At 44.6% G+C, this 25,529-nt stretch overlaps 1 protein-coding gene across 2 annotated transcripts in view; it reads right to left on the bottom strand.

Annotated features, from left to right (window-relative positions):
• Positions 1–6,259: 6,259 nt before the first annotated feature.
• Positions 6,260–25,529, bottom strand: part of LOC128705813 (glutathione S-transferase 1-like) — a 73,019-nt gene continuing 53,749 nt past the window's right edge. Inside the window, exons 1-4 of one of the 2 annotated variants that reach the window (XM_053800952.2) lie at positions 13,182–13,331; positions 6,993–7,200; positions 6,758–6,899; positions 6,260–6,635 (exon numbers count right to left, since the gene is read on the bottom strand). In XM_053800952.2, the coding sequence (XP_053656927.1) occupies positions 6,303–6,635; positions 6,758–6,899; positions 6,993–7,192 (675 nt within the window). In that variant the 5' untranslated portion in view covers positions 7,193–7,200; positions 13,182–13,331 and the 3' untranslated portion in view covers positions 6,260–6,302. Of the gene's footprint in view, positions 6,636–6,757; positions 6,900–6,992; positions 7,201–13,181; positions 13,332–25,529 lie in introns of those variants that run through there. The other variant, XM_070092388.1, reaches the window with a different exon arrangement.

Below are 25,529 nucleotides of genomic sequence, written 5' to 3'. Positions count from 1 at the left end.
CTGATGTGCAAGTCCCACTCAAATCCAACCCCTTCCACTCATGTACTTATCCAACCTAAATTTGAAACTACCCAAAGTCCTAGCCTCAATAACCCAACTAGGTAGACTGTTCCACTCATCAACTACCCTATTTCCAAACCAATACTTTCCTATGTCCTTTCTAAATCTAAACTTATCCAATTTAAGTCCATTACTGCAGGTTCTCTCCTGGAGAGATGTCCTCAAGACCTTGTTAATATCCCCTTTATTAATACCTATCTTCCACTTATACACTTCTATCAGGTCTCCCCTCATTCTTCGTCTAACAAGTGAATGTAACTTAAGAGTCTTCAATCTTTCTTCATAAGGAAGATTTCTAATGCTATGTATTAATTTAGTCATCCTATCCTGGGTAAGGAAAAAGGCAGATGCTAAATGAACATACAAGGGAGGTAATTGGAGAGGACCGGAGTGAAGATGAAGAGAAAATGGCTGGAGTAAGCAGAGGCGTTGAACAAATAATGGGCTGTTACTAACGTCTGAGACCAACCCATACATTGACGGAACACAAAGGTCATCAGCGCTGACAAAGTAACTAAGGCAATGAGCATCACGACGATCAGCTAAGGAACATTCACCTCGGCATAGAGGCTTTCAAGAGGGGATGAAGAAAAGGCACCAAGGCATAAACGTAGACCCTGATGAACGGATCTAACTTATAGTGTTGTAGGAGAAGCCACAATAAACTGGGTTACCATAATCCAGCTTGGACAAGACTAGGGTGGAATGCAAACGGAGCAGAATTCGGCGATGTGCTCTCCATGAACGATGTGCAAGAATTTTAAGGAGATTCAGTCGACTATGGCAAGCTGCCTTCAAAGAGGAAATGTGAGGTTTCCATGTCAACCGGTGATCGAAGAGAAGTACTAGAAACTTTACCGTATCACATTCTGGAATACGTGAGCCATGTAAATATAATGGAATATCTGGGATAAGAGAACGTCTAGTGAAGGTAATGAAATGGGTTTTTGTACTAGAAAATTTAAAGCCATGGAAAGTGGTTCAATGGGAAACTGTCGATTACATCCGGAAGGAAGGCTGCTACCAGGCGACAGTCAGCACCTGTGTAAGCTATAGCAAAGTCATCCACAAAGTGACGACCAAATGTGTGCTGGAAGAACGGAAGGTAGGTCATTTATAGCCAGAGAAGGGTAGTGCTAAGGACAACCTTGTGGGACTCCGTTGGCTCGAACAGTGAGAAAAGCGAGGCGCCAGTACGGACGAAAATATCTCAAATAAGAAAGCAGCAAGGAAGGTCGGTAAATTACAGCGGAAGCCTAAGGAATGAGCTTGGGCTAAAATGTTATACCTCCAAGTGGTATCATATGCTTTCTCAACATCAAAAGAGACTGCCAGGATGGAGTGTTAGCAAAGGCATTTTGCACATTCGTATCTAAGTGAAGAGAGGGGTCTAAAGCAGAGCGGCCCTTGCGAAAGCCATATTGGTGAGGAGAGATTACTGTGGGTCTCTAAATACCATATCAAACTTCTATTCGGCAATCATTCACCACCTTACAAACTACACTGGTCAGAGCAATGGCACGGTAGTGCGAGGCATCAAGTCCCTAAGCGCCTGGTTTGCAAAACGGTAGGACAATGGCAGATTTCCATTGAGGAAGAACTGTCCAAGTAAGATTGAAAAGACAAAGGACTAAGGGCTGTAGAATGCAGATGTAGCATACTATGAATATCAGGCCCAGCTGCCGATGACTAGCAAGCAGAAAGCGTAGACTAGCCCTAGGAGAGGGCAAGGCACATTATACAGCTCCATCCGTGGCTCTGGTGGCCTGGTGGTTAACGCTCTTCACACGGCGAGGGCCTGGGTTCGATTCCCAACCAGAGTAGAAACATTGGGCGTGTTTCTTTCCACCTGTTGTCTGTTTCCCCATTAGTAAAATGGGTACCTGGGTGTTAGTCGACTGGTGTGGGTCGCATCCTGGGACACTGACCTAATTTGCCCGAGATGCTCAGCATAACAAGTGGCTTTCTATGTAGTAGTAGTATGTCATCGTTGTCAGCTAGGACTGTATACCATGTACATGTACTTTTAGTAAATAAAGATTATTATCCCATTAGAAGACATCCATTTGCAATTGCTCCTTGGTAGACAGATGCCAGAAATGAAGGACAGGTGAAGCCCTTGGGAGACACCAACAATAGTTCGATTTCTGTGGCAACCCGCAAAACAAGAGCTGGGTCCGGAGCGTACTTGCCACACAACTGCCATACCTTCTAAACCGCGCACAGGGGAAGTTGAGGTAACTGCAGTGTGTCTTGCCAACAAGTGCGTTTAGTCGTGTTTGATGCGGTGATCGACTGCCCTTTGCTGCTAAAAGTCAGATGATCCGTGGTCCGATTATACCGATAACGGCCGTATGCAGCACTTTTCAAATGCACCGCATGGGTACACACAAGAGACTGCCAAGGCACGCATGTCTGAGAATGCATGTCTGAGGTTTGAGGAATAGAACGTGACGCTGCAGTCAAAACTAAGGTCGAAAACTGACGCACCAGCTCATCAATAGAGGACGAAGAAGGGTTCTCACAGAAAGTAGTAAGAGGAGAGTACAAGTCCCAGTTTGCTCGTCCAAATTGCCAATGAGGGGTACGATGCGGTCGGAAATACGTAGAAGTATAAAAAAGTAATCACTCGTGCAAATCCGGGGAAATAGACCAAGTGTAATCAAGTGCGATTGACGAGGAACAGATAGAAAGATCAATGCAAGAGTGTGGGTCAAAATGTGTGGGATCACCTGTATTTAAAACATGAAGAGGATGAAAAGTGAGAAGTCTCCCCAACTGATCACGAGTGATAGTGGGACCCTCCCCGAAGATAACGAGGGTTAAAATCGCCCAACACCATGTCCGAGATACAGAATGCACAGGAAGGGGGGAGAGCGCAAACTGTATACCATCTGTGCAAATAAATATGGGCTGCAGTATAATGCAGCATAGAACGAACAAAGACCTCTTGATATGGTATACCAACAAGCACGCTTGCATTAAACGATTCATCAGGAAAGGGATCAGTAGAATGTAGCAGCACAGCCTGAAACAGGACGAATATCAACTAAAATTTTGGGCTTTTGTAACCAGACATACTGGGCAAATCTGAACACCTGGAGTTCTGCCTGATTACCCTAGAGGCCACGAGTATTGCAATGTAAACAAGTCATCGTTTACAAAGACCGATATACCAACAATAAGAAGTGATAAAATCTATGGGCTATTAGGGTCAGTGAAATCAATGTGTGGAGGCAACGGTAAGTGTGCAAGCAAGGAGTCAGTTCTGTGAAGGAAAAGATTGCTGCGAAGGTAGTGAAAAATGAGAAAGGGGTAGGAGGGGCACAAGTGTCCAAAGAGGGTTTTTAGTTTGCAATATACTTGGAGAGAGCATTGTCTGCGGATAAGGATAAGACAGGCGAGGTAGAGCAAGTAGATCGGAGAGACTATGGAGGGATCTAAATAGGTCTGAGGGGAGTATGAACCTGGAGAGATGTGACGGTAGGGGGGGGGGACAAGAGTTCTGTGGTGGAGCAGGAGATGGAGGTTGAAGGTAACTGGGGAAGAAATCTAAGGATGGGGGAAACAGAAGATAGGACCACACAAGGGGGGGAAACCACCACCTCCATACGAGTGTTAGAAAGGGGACAAGAACTAGGCACTGATGGAAAAAAACCTGCTGGGAAATTTTAGTGGTAGTAGTTAAGATGTAGTTGCAGAGGGTAAAAACCGCAAAATTATAAATAGGGGTGACCCCGGAAGACATTCCGCCGATGGAGCTGGCATGCGGGGGAACTGCCAAGATTAGAAGTCTCCTAGTTACTCACGAATAAGGGATACGAGGAAGATTCTCCTGAAGGTGGAGCCGAGAGCGCCATAGAATAAGCCTTCTCTTCAAGACAATGGATTTCTTGTTCATTACGACAAACAGCGGTAAAATGAAGTTTTTAATTGCAATTGAGAAGTAGGGACGGTATGATCTGCAGCACTGCAGACCAGGCACTGCTGCAGATCTGCAGCATTTAGTGGAGTGTCCAAAGCATCACCAATTTAGATACTGTTTCAGGGTAGGGACCACTTTATGGTCCTCTAGGCGATGGCCTGCGATATAAATGGAGGACCAGAATTCATGGCAGTTGAAGGTTAAGCAGGCAATGCTAGTGGGAAAGCACCTACAAGCCAGGACACTTACCCACCCTGAGAATAGAAAGGTCCTGAAGAGAGAATTGCTCCAAAATACCACTGCAAGACTCCCTATACAATAGTACATGGTAAAACCACCGTACCACTGCAACAATTTATAGTATGCTTATGAAACATTGGAATGTTATCAATGGAAGTAGTATGGGAAAAAATCACAAGCTTGTTCTGCAGTCTGAACTAATATGGGTGCACCAATACGAAGAGTGAAGATATATTTTGGCCTACTTGTTGCAAAAGCTTTAGTAATACTATGGTCAGAAGATAAATCAGTTGGAGATTTTAGTTGTAGGGAAAAAGAATATTTCACTGCTAGTAAACATTGTGCTTAAAGTGGGAGTCTCGGGTCGTTTGTGGGTGAAATGAGCAGACGTCTAAGAATTGTCAGCAAATTATCTGGAATGTTCAGGTGTACTGTATTTGGGGAAGCCGAATGCAGTTTAAAGGTGTGCAAGAGGCACTAATATTGGTGGAACCCTAGCACTAAGCAGGTGTGAGCATCACCAGAAGGTGGTACAGGGGTATGGGAAGAATCTAGAGAAGGGTCCAATAACGAAGCCAGGTCAGAGCAGGATGAAAGAACTGGCCTAGGAGGGTTATCACAATGAAGATAATGGGGGGGGAAGGGGGAAGCACCAGTCTAGATATCATGAAAGGGCCGCAAGTTCCTCATTTGAGGACTTCAGGCCCACAAGTAGTGCAGATGCAGCATGGAACCCATGCCATACCCTAACCTTCAAGCAAGTTATCTAGCTCTGGGATAGCAACCTCACATCTACAGAGCTACCTCAGCAGACATAACAGGGCGGTGGGAAATCCGCCACAAAGCATTCCTCTGGCTGTCACCTTCCAGAACAGACAGGCAGACTCTGGAGATAAACCCATCTGCAGGACACCCCATCCACTTCACTGAAATCTGGGAACTGAGCAGAGCACCTCCAAGTAATCCAGATTCCACGGCAAACTACCCCACACCCGAGGAACCTCATGGAGCAGGAACTCCTGTGCACCTCCCCCTACTAAGAAACTAATGCCAGGAGTAGAGGAACCCCCCCCCCAGGCTACAAGTGGGATGGGGAAGTGGGAGGGTGAGGAAAGGGAAACCATGGGATAGGAGGGTAACTGGGTTCGGTCTGAGGAACACCGAAAGATCTAATTCCACATACCAAGAGCCCCCCCCCCCACCTTTTCGAGAGGTAGGAGGGTTGGAGAAAGGGATAAATAGGATTAGACAGGGTAGGGGGTAATTAAGTCTTCTGACGAAGACTTAAATGTTCAGTTTCTTGAACCATGAACCCCCAAGGACTCTAAACAGGCTAAGCATTTGGAGAACAAACTCCAAATGCTTAGCTGAACAACTTTTACCTAATATTGCAAGAAAAGGTACCAACATTAAAATATTCCCTTTTAATACAAAGGGATGTCTTGTCTTTTAAATTTTGCACTTCATGGCCAATGAGACGAAGTGGAACCAGGACTAAACTTTAAAGTGCTAAACTGACAAGGGTCGTGCTGCATGCACTATGGGGCATAGTATTACCAGGCCTGAATATTAGTTGGGACACTAAAGGCATGTCGGGCAGTAAATCGCTTATTAACAGTCAAAAAGTGAGCACAAGTCTAAGTCAGGGTCGTCAGCTAGGAGGGAAGCTAACTTAATTCGCTCAGCAGAAGACGAACTTTTAAGTTGTACCTCTTAACTGAACCCTAAAAATACTAAAGTTCTAGGTAGATGGAAGAAATGCTAAATTTTCATTAAAGTTCCGAAAGGCGTGGAATATCCGAGTAATTATATTCATGGGGAGCGCTAAACCCGAAGAATTAGGCAGCACATGCGAGGGTGGGAATGGAAGGTATCCAGGCTCAATTCACGGAACCGGAGCATTGATCCAATTCCGTACATCAAGTGCCCCTCACGAGTGTTGAACCTTGAGGGGCCCTACACATTTAAGAAAATCTTACTAGCACAAAATTTAGTAATTGGTTACATAACTGAGGGAAATACTGAAGACCAGAGTCTGCATAAAGTTTATTGAACTATTCTAAATTTCATTTTAGAATTAAGCTTTATCAACTTCAGTTTCCTTAGAGGCCAACTTTTCTTTAAATATTTCTCCAGCTTCTCTGGCTCCAGGTTCATTGATCTCTGTGTAACCTGGAATATTTGATTTGCACTTTCGTAGCCAGTTACACAAGTTCTTGTGACGAGTAAAGTCTATTCCCACAGCTTCTATGGTAGACACCGTTGCCACGAGGATATGGTCTGCAATGGTGATCTTTGGTGAGACTGCCCCAATCTGTCCGGTCAAAAATTGGTCTAGGCAGCCTAGAGCTTCATCAATGCAAGGAAGTTGATCCTTGTCTGGTTCCTGTCCCTCGAAGAGGACTGGGTACTGGAGGAAAACAGAATGCACTTAAGGTTGTGCAAGTAAATTTTTTTTGGGTCAAAGATGCTAAGAAATTACCGCCTCAGTAGTTACTTTCAAGCCTCGAGTAAATTGAGATAGATACTTACCACATATTTGCCAAAACGTTGGACCAGTTTATCTATATCAAAGTACAGGAGACGGTCCAACATAGCACGGGTTCTTAGTTCCTTTGGACACAAGGAGTCATCCTTCCCATATTTTGAAACAAGGTAGGTGCAGATGGCACGGCTGTAGGGGGGAAAGTTTTTTTTTTTTTTTTTCACTAGTCCAGTTTAGGTTATGGTGATAAAATGCTATGGCACAAATCCATAAGTTACCCACCTGTCCCAGAGAACGAAGCCATCGTCAACTAGAGTTGGTACGCAATGCTGAGGGTTCAGCTCCAAGAAATCAGGCTGAAGTTGTTCTTTCATGCAGAGATCAACACGCTTCAGATTAAGTTCTAGTTCGAGCGCCTTAGCAGTCAGCATCACAGACCGACAGTGAGCACAAGATGAAGTATAATACAAGTCTAGAGGCATCTTTAATCCTAGGGAAAAAAATTTAGATGTTAGATTTATTGGTTTGGGAGTGTTAATTAACTAAACCACGAGGAATTTTTACATTTAAGAGAACAGAAGAGTACATACATGTAGCATACAATATACATGCTCTTATAACAAACTTTCATATAACAGACATCTTCCATATCAAAGGGGTACAAGACCAATACCCTTTCATAATTAAATATCCCACATATATAAAAAAACCTAATAGATACAAAGAACTGAATACCTGTAACGGTGAAAACCAAATCTAGTACATTACTGGTATGTCAAGTTTAACATACAAACTAAAACGGAATAAAAACTAAAATTTATCAATTAACTAGATGTTAAGTATACAAAACCAGCTTTAACCCACAATTTTAAAGTTGTGGTGCTACATAACCACTCTTCCATCTATAAACTTAAAACTGAAGGGCAATATTGCACAGCCATGGCAGTACCCTCACATTGAAATAATGAAATATGCCAGGACCCACCCCCGTTTATCCTAGGTTCCCAAGAACGGGGTTCCTTGACAGTGCATAATACGAAAGTAACTTATACAATGTAAAAAAAAAGATTAATACATGGCGTTACAAAGAAAGCAAAGTTCTGAAATAAAACGCCAATTACAATATATAAGACAAGACAGGATACACACCAAGTATAAATTATAAGTGCCGCTTTATCTTGCCAAGACTAAAAACTGCATGCACCTCAAACTGGCGACATTAGTCTAAATTGACATAGCTAGGCTTTTAAAGCTCAGAATCCAAGCACTTTTTACGTGTTGAGTATTTCGAACACTGAACACTCAAAAAAACCAGGGTGTATAAAAAAAAAAAAAAGTTCTTTAAAACCATAGTCATTATTCTTAGAAGCGTCTGTTGCTCAAAGGCAAATCATACCCGTGATACTACCTTACAAACCAGACAAAACCTGGGAAACCCACATCTTACACCTCAAATACACCAACAAAAAACCCCACGCCCCTTACATCCCCTGAAAAAGGGGACCAACCATTTGCCCACCCTCCGGGACCCCACAGCGAGGCTCTGGTAACCTGGGAAGGTGGTTCCCCAAAGCGCCCCATAAACAAGCCTATTCCTACACTACGTTCTATAGAACCTTGCCGCCAATGCTTTCACCCTCAAATCTTCCCTAAACTCCCGCATTACAAGAAATATCTAGTCTACTATGATACATTATAGCCCTTCCCACATCCTTTGGCACCACATTTAACAATGCCCTTAAAAGTGGCAAACTACCCCCTCCTCCCAAAAGTCTGATAACTTCCCTCGTCTATAATCTCACCCCCTCCAAGGAGGGACAAAAGACAGCATGAAACGCCATTTCAACATCACAATGCAGGCAAGATGCCTCGTCCACGAACCCCATGCATCAACACCTCCTTGAGGCCAGAAGTAATGAAAACTATACACTAATTCAGTTACTCTAACAGGTATCCTAAGCTTATTAAATTTCCTCCAAGTAACTTTCCAATCATACGTTGGGTACACTGCAACCCCTTGCAGTACTCCCTGCCCTCCCACAGCCCTCACAAGCCTTTACTTTTTAGGTTGGCCACCTGTTGCACTGTCAAAACCCTCAATGTATCCTCAAACCCGCAAATCCTTGCCACGCCATTTACGAGCCTCCTCCATAACCCTTCCTACACTAATGCCCTGCACACTCCCTTCCCTAATATACCTCTGCTTGATAGCCATTACTCAGACCCAGCGCCAACAAGCCTAAGCTCCCTCATCATAACTACCTTACATAACCACGCCCTCCCAAAACTCCACAAACTATGGCCTCTGCTGGATTTCCAAAACGTCCAGTACCCGTAAGGGGAACCACCTCTGCCACCCCCTATACCTTGCTAGACAAGAGTTTATCACCAATGCTAGATACTTTGCACTTAAACCTCTAAGTCTACCCAAAACTTTTTCCCTAACAGATGCCAAATAGACCCTCCTGTAGTCCTGCACCTCCTTCATATGCCATATCCCACTCCTCTTATTCACCACTGTCCATCCTGATCACTCCAAGCTCGCACTTATCCATTTACCCACCTCCAGTAACCTTGATTTCACCATGTTAACTCGTACCTGTATTAGTACCAAAAATCAATCTACCCACCCTCCATAACTCTTCCTTGCCCCTAAACAAAACAGTTGCATCAAAATATCCAACAATACCCTCCCATCTATCTCCTGTGTACAAAACCCACTCGAACTCATAGAAGGGATTCTGCACATGCAGAAAGCAGCTGGGATAGCAGGCAACCCTGTCTCCAACCTCTACATAGGTACAATTTCACCCAACCTCTCATTTACCTGTACCCTCACCGCCTCAGCATACAGGGTGTTCACCTATCATCACCCTCTCCAAACCCTAAACGTTCTAAACAAAACTAAAGAAATCTATCCATGCAATCTTATGCAGTCTCCCAATCTAACCCGAGTATTACCCCTCCCAGACAGCTCTCAAAATACCTGATAATCATGTCCATCAGTCGTCCTTCTCCCTGGAATACCAAACTGTCCCCTATGTATTACAAAACCCAGTACTTTGCTCATTCTGTTGCCCAATTCTTAACAAGAGTCCTGTAATCCAAGCACATTAACGAAATCACTTAATTGCTCAAGACACTAGTCCTCTTTTTGGCACTAACACTGATATCCATTTTATGAGATTTCCCCCATCCTTCCACTACTTGACATGGAACTCAAAACTCCCACCAAACAGTGCCTTGCACACACCAGGGACACTTATAAAAATCATTCAGTATACCATCTATCCCCAGTGCCTTACCCTGGCACAACCCAAAAGCCACCTCCTACATCTCGCCTCAGTAATACTAAAAGCTTTTCCCCCCCCCCCCCATCCTCCTCACTTAACATAGTTGATCCCTTCTTCCCCAAACATCCCTTCACCGACACCCCCCCCCCTTCCCTCACCCCTCCATTTCTCCCTAAACCAAAAAGTAGCACGAAAGATTGTGATGGATAGGCCCTGTCCCTCCACCAGCCCCCCCCCCCCCCCAATTCTGCCACTATACACCAAGGTGGTCTTCGTCTGCCTTTCCCTAAACTTCCCGAGTACAAAGCCTGATGGCCTATCTCCCCTTAAAACATACTCCAACTCTGCCCTACTTCTGATTGCCACAAACTATGAATTTCTGCAATCCGATTCCGTAGACTTTCCATATCCCCATTCCGCCAAATCCTTTCCCTTCCTCATAGTTTATTTGTCCTTAAAGATTTTGCAATCCATAATGCCACCGTGCCAGCTCCCATTCCCGAGCTTTAAAAAACTCTTATCTCAATCTTATCCTTCATTTCCCACCAATCAAGCAAATTCATCACCACATTCCTAGCCTCCCAAAAGGACATACACCAATCCACGAAAACAGTACTTTTAAACCTCCCTTAGCCTCGCATTAAATTTCCAGTAACCCTCACTCACTATACCATCCACCTGCAAATTAGCTATTACTGCCCAGTGATCAGAAACCCACAACCTAAATCCTCACCACACTTACTCCCTGCCTGACAAATACTATCCAACCTCGCCTCATATCCCGTATGAACAAAAGTACTTCACTCCATACCCCCTACTCCCCACCATATAGACATCCTGCAAAACAGCTCAAAATACCCAAACTCCCCCAGGGAAGGGGGGCGGGTTGTGTAATTCCTATCGCCCCCAAACACCGTAGTAGCTGGCAAACCCTACAAATGATTCATCAAGATATCTCATACAAAGTCCACTTCACCCTAGCATTACTGGTCACCGGCATGTACACTCAAAACCCCTCCCAACCCCCAAAATCCAGACCCTTCCCAACCCAGGACATGCAAAGGGCTGGTCTCCTTCACTATTAGTTTCAATCTGAGCATTGGCAAAACCTATAACCTTTCAAAACCAATTTACATCCTAATCTATGGTTATGTTCTTGCGAAATTCAGTCTCTGCTAAATCTCCTTAAAAACTACTAACCAAACCCTCTTGACCTCGGTCTTAAGACCATTTACATTGAAAGATGCCTGAACTTTACAGGAAAGGCAACTTACCCCTGTGCCACTGGGACGGTCCTTTCATAGGTTTCGAGCTCTAGCACTCCTGTTCCTCCCCATCCTGTTCCTTCCCTCCTATCTTCATTGCAAACCCCCTCCCTGGCTTGCCGTCCCCACCACAGCTGACCAATCCTTCCCATGGTGCTGCCCCGGTGCGAGGACCTCGTCCATTTCCGACACTACTGCTGTTTGTTTGCAGGAGCTATCCTCCACACATTTCCATGAATCATGTCTTCCTGCTGAAACTCCACATACCTCTCCCTTCCAACCTTACTCGAGTCTCACCTTGCTGTCCGTCCATCTCCTTGACGGACACAACCTCTTGGCGCCTGCCACAGCATGCTCCGACTTCCAAAAAACCCTTAAACACTGCTTCTAGCATCCCCTCCTAGGGAGATTCTGCAATATCCAACAGTCCTTCAGGCAACGATATTCCCCTCCGATTCCTATGGGAGAGAGGCACGTTCCCATAGCCACCTCAGCTCTCTCCACTTCATAGGTCCGTTCTCAAACCTGCCACAACACCCGGCAAAACTTCCAATGTTTCTGACCGCTTGTCCACAGGAGATACTCGCACCCTAGGGCCCTGTCTCTGTGGACTGCCGCCACGTACTCTAGTCACAAACGGCTCGTAGTCCTCTGCCCTGCATAGTGCACAAAAACTAGTCCTATAGCCATCCAATGTAACATACGACTGTATCGGACACTACAGGGACATTTTTCGTGTGAAGGATCTTCTGGCAGCCCCCTCATACGGGCCGTTCCTCCACCCCCCCCCCCCCCCATGTTGCTCGCCGAATGGACAGTCCCATAAATGCTGAAAGCGTCCCGAAGACTACACTGTAGTCTCAAAAAAGTCACATCCCATACCTTCACCCAAGTAAAATACTTGGAGACGTCATGCATGCACACCTACACGGCCGAATTCATGCTCCGTTATTTAAATTCATCGACGATGCTGGAGTAAAAACCGGACCTCATGAATTATACAAAGACCCTTTTCATATCATTAAACGCTACTCCATACAATTCTTCACTGGGGATTCCATCAAAGTCCCTGATGACGCCTGGGAGCAGAATGTTCATTGCAGCGCTACTTGAAGACCCACGGACCAGCTCCATGCAGACTTACACGCCGGCTCATGTGGTCTGCCATCTTGGTGCTAATTGTATACTCCCAGGTGGCGTGCAAGAGAAACTGGAGAAGAGTCCTATCTCCCAGCAGGTAGAAAAACGAATGGTCAAGAGGAATATTAACCTAGAGTTATTGCCGGTTAGGGGAACCTAAACGATTTTTTAGGCGAAGCAATTTGAGCGGGGAAATTAAAATGGGTAGCGCTAAACCCGTGGGATTATACAGCTGAGGTAGGGGGGAGGGAGATCGAAGGTATTTAGGTTCAATTCAGAGAATTTAAGTGTAGATCCAATTTCGTAGATAAAGAGCCCCTCCCCAGCATCAAGGAACCTCCCTTGAAGGAAGTTATGAATCGAAGTTTGTGGGGATGTGGATTACACCGCCCATTTGAGAAGGTGGGCGTGCATGATGTTTTGGGGTGGCAAGATAAAGATGTTAGAGAAGAATTTATGAAGATTAGACGTATCTATTGTTACGTCTAGTTTTCTGATAGTCTATATCGAAGTATTTATCAAAAGAAATATAGTTATAGGTGTAAGCCTAGAATTTTTTTTAGCGATAGTAATTTTAAAACATTTAGTAAAAACAAAATAGTTTTGCGAGTTTACTAGTTTAATTTCCTACATTAAGAGCCCAAGTTGCAAATTGATCAGGAAAATACTTATAGCAACGAGAATACTCAATAGGCTCAGCACGACCCTTTGAAGTGTTAAAAAAGGATGAAGTAACAAGAATTTTCAACATAAATTATAAATAATAAACAAACCTTAAACGTAAAAAGAAAAGAGCAAGTTAATCCAGTATGTGCAGTCACTGAGAGCTGCTGGTACACTGACAACACCATTACGTTCAGTGCAGAAGAAAACACTACTGACCCAGCAAGGGAACTAACGATCAGCTACTGATGCCATAATGATAATTTCAGGACACTTCAAAATTAATATTTTTTCCTTACCACAACAATGTAAAACTGGCCATACCAAAGCAAGAACGTATTAGATAAATATGGATAAACGCCCAGAAAATTGAAGAGAGGAAATTATGACAATAATCCAAATAATTAATAAAAATAGAATGAATGACTAGGTTGTCAGTGCCATCTATTGGTCAGATCATCGCTCCTCACACGACTCTTAAGTTCTCCTTGGTACAAGGAATCAATCAACTGACAAATATACAGGGTGCAGCATGAAGCATTTATCATTAATTTTTTCCTGTTCATTGCTCAACTTTGTAACTTGCAGAAAAAGGATTAACTTTGCACTGAATGAAATTTCTCCTAAGCCACATGCTCGTCAAATCACGGCTGCACCCAATACACTGAACCACAAGCTCTCAACTGTACCCGGTACACTGAAACAAAACTGGCCAACTGAACCCAGTACACTGAACCACAAGCTCTCAACTGTACCCGGTACACAGAAAGAAAACTGGCCAACTGAACCCAGTACACTGAACCACAAGCTCTCAACTGCACCCAGTACACTGAAACACAAGCTGGTAAACTACACTCAGTACACTGAACCACAAGCTGGTCAACTGCACCCATTACACTGAACCAACTGATGAACTGCACCCAGTACACTGAACCAGCTGATCAACTGCACCCAGTACACTGAATCAGCTGATCAACTGCACCCAGTACACTGAACCACAAGCTTGTCAACTGCACCCAGTACACTGAAACACAAGCTGGTCAACTGAACCCAGTACACTGAACCACAAGCTCTCAACTGCACTCAGTACACTGAACCACAAGCTGGTCAATTGCATCCAGTATACTTAACAAGCTGATCAACTGCACCCAGTACACTGAACCAGCTGGTTAACTGCACACAGTACACTAAACCAAAAGCTCTCAACTGCATCCAATACACAGTATCATTGTCCTCATCGCTCTCGGGCCGTGTGGACCTGCTGTGCAGACGCTCCTGAATCAGTTGGTTTCTGGGCAGTTTTTCTGTTAGTTTCAAGATGGCGGATCGTGTCGGCAGGAGGGTCAATACTGTTTGCATCGAGCTGATACGGGGTTCGTTGAGCACTGCTACGATGAATGTGCTTCTTCAAGTTATTTTTTTTTTTAGATTTTATTTAAAAACACACAGAATACAAATTGTACACAACATGAAAATGTTGTCCAATATATGGACCATTGTCAAAACTTACACAAATTACATCAAACCAATCCATATCACTCCAGTGGACACTAAATCCATACACACTGATAACACTCCCTCAAAACCTGCTAAGTGCAGCATGAGGCTCCCTTGTCCCCACAAAATAGTGGCCCAACCCCTTCCCCTTAACTTAGTTTGCAACTAAAAAAACACTGTTCCCCAATATATATACATATATATATATATATATATATATATATATATATATATATATATATATATATATATATATATATATATATACATGATATGAAAGCTCATTATAAACTAAATCATTAAGTATCATGTTACTGTAAGACAGTTTTTGCCAAACCATTTGATTATTTGCATACCAACTAACAAAAGTCTTAGCATTGTCTATATGCACTATCCCAACTACAGTTATTGTTATAATTTATATAAAAACTTACAGAATACACAATATTTACATGAACGTCCAAATGTTGCCCAACACTTGGCCCAACATCAAAATTTATGCACAATACAACATCAACATAATCATCCCAATCCAGAGAACACTAACCTATACACTCTGATTACACGGACTCAAAACCTGCAATATGCAGGATGAGGAAACCCTTGCTCATTTATTCTCTGCTCAGACGCTGTGCTGAGCGGTCGTCAGCTGTCTCTCCTCAGTCCCGACACCTGGTGGAGGAGCTTTGCGACGACAACAACAATGGCGACTGGTTTTCGAAGGAGAGTTAATACTGTGTGTATTGACCTCAAAAAGGGCACAATCCCCAGCGCATCGATTAATGTGTTGGTGCCGATGATCATCCGCGATGTATATGGCATCCAGCGTGAATCCCTGTGTGGCGTTGCCTTAAATGGACTATCCCGAATTTTCGTCAAGTTTTGTGATACCAAGACCTACGAGCAGATTGTCAACCAGTATCAGGATGTTAGCAAGCAAGTCACCCCAGCAGTCACAGTTAAGTTGCACAATGTTTCACAATACTATACGTGAGTACGTGTGCGAAACGTGCCTTTTGAGGCTAACAAAGTTGACATACGTGGCGCCTTCAAATACTATGGGACGATCCACCAGGTTACTATGGGTCGGTGGTCTGATGGCCACTTTGCTGGTTTACAAGAAGGGTCTTTCACGTTGAAAATGTCCCTGCGCCAACCAATACCTTCGTACATAAACCTAGAGGAGTTCCGTACCCAGGTGTATGTTACGTATCCTGGACAGAGACGAACTTGTCGCCTATGCGGCGCATTGGATCACATTGCTGCACAATGCGTTAAGCGCCAGCCGCCCTCAGGACGTGGTCGTCGTCCGGATGGTGAGGCTCCTCGTCGGATTCTGGCAGATGAAATAGTCGAGGACGTACCGCGCCTGAAATCGTGGAGTGATGAGGTGGATCGGGCCATGCTCGTACAGTCATCCTGCGTGACTCTACCTGGTACGGTCAACCATGATGTGGTAGAACATGGTGGACGTGAGAGCCCTCAAGCAAGAGAGGATGCTGACATAGAAGCTAACATTGTATCGACATTGAGCGACCTTTTAGCTTTGCAGGAGTATGATTCTGTGCCGTGTGTGCCTGTGTTGGAGTGTTCAGATGAGGAGAGAACACAGTTAAAGGATGTCGATCAGTTAATTAACGTAAGTGAGGTAGAAGGTCCGAGAGTTCATATTGTTGCGGTAGAAGTTTACAAGGAGAACATTACAGGTCCTGATAAAGCTGAGGATGCTGTTTCTAGGAAGCGAGCGGCTACCCCGCCAGACTCCGACGATGTCTTGACCCCTGGACAGCGTTCTGGGAAGAAGACGTGGTCGGAAGTCACGGGTGGGGCGTCGCGTGGTTCCAGGACAGCGAGTAATATAACAGAGAATGTACAAGGTAAAGGTGGCGCCTTAGGCGTTAGTCAACGTAAAGGGAAAAAGGGTGTGGTGGTCCCTCGAGGACAGCCACCAAAGCAAAGTTAGGTGTATAACCATAAATGTTAATGGTATGAAAAACAACAGAAAGCATGTGCAGGTTCATGAGTGGTTGCATCGCTTTGCAGTAGACGTATGTTTCTTGCAAGAACATAACCATAAAGTTGGAAGTTCGTTTGCGATAGATGGTTATGATGTTTATATGGCTCACTCGAGTCGTTTGAAAGGTGGTGTGGCTGTGTTGATAAAAGTGACCAGCCCATTCGTGATGAAACACTGGGAGGAAGGGGAAGGGGGTCGCGTGGTATGCATCATAGGTGAGTGGGGTACTCAATGGGTTGGTTTTGTAGGAGTATATGGGCCAGCTGAACATGATATTAATATTAAAAATACTTTTGTTAACGATGTTCTTGTGTACTATTTGAGATCTCTGCCTGATATAACAGTGGTTGGTGGCGACTGGAACTGTGTGGTGCGCGGTAAAGACGTAGAACCGAGGGGAGCGGGTTATTGTTCGATTATTTTGGGTGATTTATTGTCTGGGCTGGGGTTGGTTGATGTAAGTGGAAGCAGTGACTTAGTGATTGCGCACACTTTCGTGCGTAAGGACTATGCTGCGCGCTTAGACAGGGTATATGTGTCTCGGCGGGTAGTTGTAACCAAAGTGCGTGTGTTAGATATGTATTTCTCCGACCATCGCGGTGCTCTCGTAGAGCTCGACTGGAGAGGTCTCCCGACTTGTTTTAAAGGGTATTGGAAGTTAAATACTCGTTTACTTCAAAGTGCGGAAGATATGACACTCTTCACGCACTTATGGACGTCTATGGGAGTAGACTCCTTGGAAGGTAGTGATTTAGTGCGACAATGGGACGAGGTTATGAAGCCTCGAATTAAGGATTTTTATGTACAACGGGGTAAGGAGGCCTCGCGATTGGAGTATGGATTTTTGAGGTACCTGGAGGGTTCTTTACAGCACTGTTATGCGCAAGGAGTGGTATCTTGAATTTACCCAGTGGACGAGATTGACAATCTAAAGGAACACATCCAGGTGCTAAAAAATACGGTTTTTGATGGGGCGCGTATTTCGAGTGGAGTCGAGGAGGCTGTCTGGGGTGATAAGCCGTCTGCTTGTGTCTTACGTAGTCAGACACAAAGGAGGAAGGCGACCGAAATCGTGAGTTTAGTGGTGCAGGATGGCGTTGAAGGGTATAGTGAGGGTCAGATTGTAACAACTGAAGGAATAAGTTATTATGTTGATAAATGGTTTAATCTCAAAATGCTAAATAAAGATGTAAGCGTGGATGCAATACGGGAATTTGGGTGGAATGTACTATGTGAGTTGAATGATAATGATCGCTTTCTCATGGGTGGGCCTATAACTGAAACTGAGGTGTGGGAGGCTTTGCAGGGAATGTGCAAGGGCAAGGCGCCAGGTATTGATGGCATTCCGTGTGAATTTTATATTCAACATTAAGAGGTCATACGGACTTTTCTGGTATGTTTACTCAATGCGATGAAGGAGGGGGGACGTTTAGGTTTGTCTCAGAGTACGGCAGTTTTGGTGTTAGTTAAAAAATGTGACATACCCGTATCACTTAAGGATTATCGACCAATATCACTAATGTGTAGTGATTATAAATTATATGCAAAAATTTTAATGAATAGGATTAAGAAAGTGTTTGACAAGGTAATACATAAGGGTCAGTTTGGCGTGCCAGGTAGGACGATGTATGATGGTCATGGGAATATCAGGGAGTTTGTCGAGGAATGTGGAACGAGGGGCTGGGTGGGTGTTTTGGCTTTAGACTGGCAAGCTGCTTTTGATAGTGTAGAAAGGAATGTGCTGTGGAAGTTCATGAGATGGCAGGGTTTTGGTAATGAGATCATCATGTGGGCTCGTTCTTTGTATAATGGTGCTGGGTTTCAAGTACAAATTAATGGGAAGTTAGGAGACTTTGTCAAATTGAATAGAGGCATTCGACAGGGATGCCCTATGTCTCAAATGCTCTTTGCTTGCATGCAGGACCCTTTTTATTGGACAGTTTGTGGGCGGGGAGTAGATTCGTCGTGGGGTTCGGGTAGTGATCGACCTGCCATGGTAGGTTATGTAGATGATACAACTGTCCTATTACGTACGAGGGAGCAATTGAGTTTTGTGGGAAGAATTGTAGATATATTTGGTAAGGCAACAGGAATGCGGGTTAACAAAGAAAAATCAAAGATTATGAAGTTGGGAGATTGGGCGAGAGAGGAGGTAGGTACAGAGACGTGAACGGTGGTTGACTGTGTTAACATATGTGGTATACAGTATATGAGAGAGGTTGATAAGACGAGGGCATGTAATTCGGGGAGGGTGGTAAATATTGTTTTGAGGCGTATAAATAGTCTGAGGCCACGACATTTAACCCTACACCAGAGGGCGATAGTAATTAATGTTCTTCTTTATAGTAAAGTTTTGCACGTTGCTGCGCTGTATCCACTAATACAGGGGGATCTCAAACATCTTTTAAACAGAGTTTATAGATTTTTATCATTCCTCGCCCAGCTGCCGGTGAGGGTGGACGTTTGCTACACCTCTCTGACAGGCGCAAGTGCTAGCCAGGCTGTCACAATGGTGGTTGGGGTGCACCGCAGAATTAACACTGTTGGCATAGAATTACTGAGAGGTACAATTAATCAAGATTCGGCGTTGACGTTGTTGCCTCTGATTATTCGAGAGACATATGGGATTGAGGATTGCAACCTTTACGGTGTAGCCTTAAATGGAAACTACCGAATGCTTGTGAAACTGCTGTCATCACAGGTGTATGAGGATCTACTCGATCATTATCAGGATGTTGCTATCGAGGTTAATGAGGACATCCTGGTAAAGATGGTCGATGTTTCGAGCCAATTTACGTATGTTAAGTTACGTAATGTGCCTTTCGAGGCGAATGAAGCTGACCCACGTAGTGTGTTTGGGAAGTTTGGAACTGTACACGTAGCTCAACAAGGCAAATGGACGGCAGGGGCTTATGAGTGTTATCCAGAAGGTAGTTTTAGCCTCAAGATGACTCTGAGGCAACCAATACCTTCGTATGTGTTCTTAGAGGAATTTAGGACACAAATACTTGTAACTTACGCTGGACAACGTAGAACTTGTAGACTGTGTGATGGTTATGATCACATAGCGGCTGAATGTGTGAGGCGGAGGACGGGCCAGGGAATACCAAGAAGTGACATTTCGAGGCGAGGACCTACGGTGACTGATCAGAACCGCCAGGATGGACGTAGGCGTGGTCGGTTGTGGAGTGAGGAAGTGGAGGAATTGCAACGTGAGGTGAAGCATGAGGGTGCAGTGAAGCAATTGAGTGCGTCTGCAGAGAATCTGACGCCCGAGGCGGACAAGGACGGAACGAATGATGTAGAAATTGGCGTAGTGCTTGAGACGGTTTTGCAGGAGATGTTCCCTAACTCGGAGGAAACCTTGACAGAGGTACAGACGGAAGAACAGGTACCGGGACAAGGGGAAGCATGCGGGTCTGGAGGAAGAAATGAAATGTCGGTTTTGCCAAGTAGTGAGAAGGGGCATGAGGTGATGGCGGTGGAGGTGCACAATGAGGAAGGTCAGGAGACAAGCATGGTGGAAGAGGAAGTGTCGAGAAAGCGGGCAGCAGTCACGTCTGACTCGGATGACGTCCTCACTCCAGCACAAAGACCAGGGAAAAAGGCGGGGATTGAAGGTGTGTGTAGAGGCAAAGAGAAACAGAAACGAAAGCAAGGGGTTAGGAGTGGAGGGGGTGGGGTGAGTGCCAAGGATGACGTGTATGAGGCTACAGGACAGTGGAAAAATGAGGTGGAGAAACGTGGGTGGAAAACGTAAGCAGGCCTAAGGTGTATGACAATTAATGTTAATGGTTTATGTAATAGTGGTAAGTGTGATTGGCTGAGAGGACTGCTGTATCGTTACAAGGTAGATGTGGCTTTTATACAAGAGCATAACTTGAAAGTGGGAAAATTGCTGGAGGTGAATGGATATAGGGCTTTTGTAATGCCAACGACACGTTTAAAAGGCGGAGTAGGTGTTTCAATTCGTTAGGCAAGCCCGTTTGTTTTGCAACGGTTTGAGGGGGGGTGAGGGAAGAATAATGAGAGTGGACGGGTGGTGGATGCATGAACCCGTGTCTTTTATTGAAGTGTATGCTCCAGCGGAGAATGATGTGAGGGTAAAATCGGCATTTGTAAGGGATGATCTGGTGTATTTCTTGAGAGCGTTACCCAGGGTTGCATTGATTGGGGGAGATTGGAATTGCATAATAAGGAGAGTTGATGTGACGCCAGGGGGGGGGGATATTTCTCAAATGTGTTGCGAGATTTGTGTAGAGATATTGGGGTACAAGATGCATTTTGGGGTGGAATAGGTGAAGTGCAACATACATATGTAAGGAGGGACTACGCAGCTAGACTGGATAGGATCTATATAATGCAAGGGGTTTCAGTAGAGTCTTTTAATACCATAGAAGCAATTTATTCAGATCACAGGGCAGTGGTGGTGGGGGCGGCATGGGATTCGTTAGTGAAACGGTTTGAAAGCTACTGGAAATTAAACACGCGACTCCTTGAGGATGAGGAAGTGGAGGGGGGGTTTGCTTCGTTGTGGAGGAAGCTCAGTGAGGAGGCAAAAAGGGTTGATAATGTTGTACGTTGGTGGGACAGTGTGGCCAAGGAGAGGATTTGTAGGTTTTATGTGGGTGAGGGGAAGCGTATAAATCAACTAAAGTATAGATTAACAAATTATTTGGAAAGTAGAATAGGATACTATCATGAGCAAGGAGTGGTGGGAGGGGTATTCCAAACAGAGGCAATGGATGATCTGAAGAGAAGGTTAAGAGAGGAACAGGAGGAGAGATTTTATGCGGTGCGGGTGCAGGCGGGAGTGGAGGAAGTGCTATGGGGGGACAAACCATCAGCATGTGTGTTGCGGAGGCAACAGCAGAGGAGGACAGCGACCACGATAGCGGATTTGGAAGTGCACTCTGAGGTGAAAGGTTTTAGGGAGGGGCAGGTGTTAAAAACAATGGAGGGGATGAGTATGTTCACGGACGAGTGGTATGGGCAATATTGGAAAAGTAAAGGGGTAAATAGGGAGGATCTTGAAGGGGTGTGTGTTGTAGAGCCCATAGCTCTGGGGAGAAAGGACAGGGAAGCTTTGGGTGGTGATATTGAAGGGGAGATATGGAGGGCACTTGTAGACATGTGCAGGGGCAAAGCACCAGGTATTGATGGACTGCCAAGTGAATTTTACTTAAAAAATTGGGATCAGTTAAGGGGTTTTTTAGTATTGCTGTTCAATAGAATGAAAGAGGGGGGAGAATTGGGCGAGAAGCAAAGTACAGAGGTCGTTGTGCTTGTGCCTAAGGGTAAGGTGCAGAGTACACTTAAGGATTACAGGGTGATTACTCTCATGTGTGTGGACTACAAATTGTTCCCGAAGGTTTTGGGGAATAGGTTAAAATGTGTAGTGGGAAGAGTAGTATCAAAAGGTCAACTAGGATTGCCAGGATGGTTGATGGTAATGGGGCACGGAATCCTAAAGGGGTTTGTTGAGAATTTTGAGGGAATGCAGGAAGGAGGGGGTATGGTGGCGATTGATTGGCAGGGTGCTTATGATCAGGTGGAAAGGGAGGGTTTAAGACAGATCCTTAGCAAACAAGGTTTTGGGGATGAGATTGTGGGGTGGGTTGAAACGTTGTACAAGGGGGCAAAAGCGAGAATTCAGATCAATGGACGTGTGGGAAGTGTGGTGAATATGGATAGGGGCTTGAGGCAGGGGTTGCCCGTTATCACAGTTATTATTTGCATGTGTGCAAGATCCATTTTATAGGTTGGTAGAAACCAAAGTGCATGGGAGGGAGGGGTCGAGGGAGGGCTTGATTAGGCATCATGTGGTAGGTTACGTAGATGACACGACACTCCTAGTCCGGAAGGGAACAAGATTGAGTGAGCTGGGAGGGGTGGTTTGCATGTTTGGAGGGGCGACAGGTATGACGGTAAATGTAGAGAAAACAAAGATCATGGGGCTGGGGGCGTGGAGAGACAGAGTTGATTGGGACTGTGACGTGGTGAGAAAGTGGGAAGGGCAGTTATTAATATGTGGCATTTTGTATGGGGCGACCATACGGGAGGCTAGGGAGGCGAATTCGTCGAGAATGGTAGAACGCGTGGAACGTCGGTTAGGGATGTTACGGCCTTATCACTTGACATTATTGCAATGAGCGATTGTTATTAATGTATTGCTGTACAGTAAGGTATGGTATGTAGCAGCAGTTTTTCCATTGATGAGGGCTGAGATTACTCGTATTCTTAGAGGTGTTTTTAGGTTCTTATGGGGCTCAGGATGTGAATGGATGAAGAGGGAGGTGGTGACTTTGCCGGTGAGGAAGGGAGGTTTAGGTTTGTTGGACCTGGGAAGGAGGGTGAAATGCATTTTCATCAGGTGGGAGTGGAAAAGACTAGGGGACAGAGGAGGCCACACATGCAAAGGTTGCATGATATTTTGAGGGAAATGTATGGAGGTGGGGAATGGAGGGAGTGTGAGATTTTGTTGAGGGCACTTTTGTGGGCGTGCGAGCCAGAGAAATTAAAGGTGAGGGATTTATATCGAATATTGAGGGTAGAGGAGACGGCCCCAATTGAGGGGCTGTTCCCGATGTATGCATGGGGTGCTATATGGAGTCTGTTTGGTAAACTAAAGCTAGGGCCCAGGGTGCGTGAGATCATGTTTAAATTTTTACACGGGATTCTGCCTACTGGATCAGTCCTCAGAAATAGATGTGTCGTTGAGGAGGGTTGGTGTGGGTTATGTGGGGAGTTGGAGACAGCCTATCACGTGGTATACTTTTGCGATTATTTGGGGAGAGTGAGGGAATGGCTGGGGAAAGTGGTCAGGAGGATAGGAGGGACTGGGGTGTCGGTGTTGAGAGCACTAAGTCTTGATATAGGGGGGTGGGGGAGAATGTAGCATGGGGTGTTGCTTATATAATGGTGGATTTCGTGTACATATCGTGGGGAATGAGGGGGGGGATAATGGGGAGATGAGGAAACGAGTTTTAGCGAGGTGTTTTTGTAGGACAATGAATAGGAATTGGGAAATTTATGGAAGAAGATGGGAGGGAGATTTCACTGAGGGTTATAGGTCAATCACCGTTGGGGAGTTGCTAGAGTTGTGAGAGGGGGGGAAGCGAGTTTAGATTGTTGTGTAATCTGTTCGATGAAAGGAGGGGTGTAACAAACGGGCTTGCCAAACGAAAGATGTTGGTTTGGCGTGCATGTGTGTGGGTGAGTGTTAGGTGCACGTGAAAAGGACTGTGTGTAATTGGGATGTGCAAGGGAATACTGAGTTCAGGTGTTCTTTGTGTTAATTCATATTGTTAATTAATGCCTTCTGAAGAAAGCCTTTGTAGTAGCGTATAACGCTGCATGAGACAGCAAAAAAGATAGGATTTGACTCCCATTGTAAACTAATTCAGGTACGATGTCATGATACTTAAGGTTATGTTAATAATTATGGAAAGTCAAACACATCTTGTGATCCTGACTTATGCAACAATGTGGGGATGTCCAGAGGGGTGGGTATAGCAGGGAGGGGGGTGGGTGGGAGTAACATGATTGAGATCATGTTGAGAGGGAAAAATTAAGTAATATGCAAGGTGAGGGCTTGGATACATGTCGGATTTATAATTGTATGATTGGGTATGCATTTGTATTCTTGTGATATAACATACCTATGTTTTAGGTGTATTGGGGAATGTATGGTGTAGCCGTTGTGTCGTTTGGCATAGTGTGTAGGAGGGGAAATAATCAATTTATTAGGCACGAGTTGTAATCTGTTTAGGGAAGTGGGAAAGGCCGGTATAAGTCACTATACGGTAATATGTTCTTTTATTGGTTTTAACAGATGCATGCATCATGTATGTACTTATTAAATTGCTCTAGTTAAATTTATAACCTGATGTAGTGTCAGGCCAAGTTACTGGTTAGTACCATATACACTGTACTTTTTTCTTTGTGAGCCTAGCCATATAGGTACATGTTTAGTAAGTGCTGTTCAAAGGCAAAGTTCATAATATGGTCAGGGATGTGTATATTAATGTATTGTATTTTTGGTGTAGGTGATTCATCTATAACGTATGTTCAGTCATGTGTATCCCTAGTGTGTATCAGTTAGCTTTTGTCTGTCACATGTAATAGGTTATAGGTAAACTGTGTATACCGGTATGGTGCAACACTGTATGTTTTATGATTTAATTGTTTTTCACCCTTGGTTACAGGGTTCATTGTTGTAGTGAAGTGTATTTTCAATAAAATATAAAAAAAAATACAGGGGGATCTCAAACATCTTTTAAATAGAGTTTATAGATTTTTGTGGGGCTCAGGGTGCGACTGGCTCACAAGAGCGGTGGTAGAGACACCAATGCGTCAAGGAGGGTTAGGTCTTGTTCCTTTAAGAGACCGAGTCATTGCTTGTTATGTGAAACGTCGTTTCCTCCGACTGGGTGGCAGGCATGGTGGTTTAACAGAAATGTATCGTGACCTGCACAGGTGGTGGGGACGGACAGATGTAATCAGGTGCGATACGATGTTACGTGTGCTACTGTGCATGCGAGACGTGTGGAGCATTAAATTGAGTACTTTGGAAAGAGTTCGTATGGTGAAAGTTGAGGTGAGAGTTCAGGGAATGTTCCCCATGTACGCGTGGTGTGATATATGGAAGCGGGTTCATTAGTTACGTCTCCTTCCTCTAGTACGCGAAGTGGTTTTTAAATTTTTGCACGGGATTCTGCCATCCAAGGTGGTATTGTCTAATCGGCGTGTAGAGGAGGACCGGAGTTGTTCAGCATGCGGGGAGGACGAATCAGCGTTTCATGTTGTGTATTTCTGTGAAGATTTAGGTATTGTTCAGAAATGGGATTACCAGTTAAGCTTAATTTTAAATTTAAATATAGGGAACACTTAGCTGATAAAAGACAGCAAATCATCTACACAGCCGCCCCTGCAGACGAGGTCT

Source organism: Cherax quadricarinatus, chromosome 3 (genome assembly GCF_038502225.1).
Source record: "Cherax quadricarinatus isolate ZL_2023a chromosome 3, ASM3850222v1, whole genome shotgun sequence".
Classification (NCBI taxonomy): Eukaryota; Metazoa; Arthropoda; class Malacostraca; order Decapoda; family Parastacidae; genus Cherax; species Cherax quadricarinatus.
The sequence above is the reverse complement of the archived record's forward strand: the minus strand, read 5'-3'. Positions and strand labels throughout refer to the sequence as shown.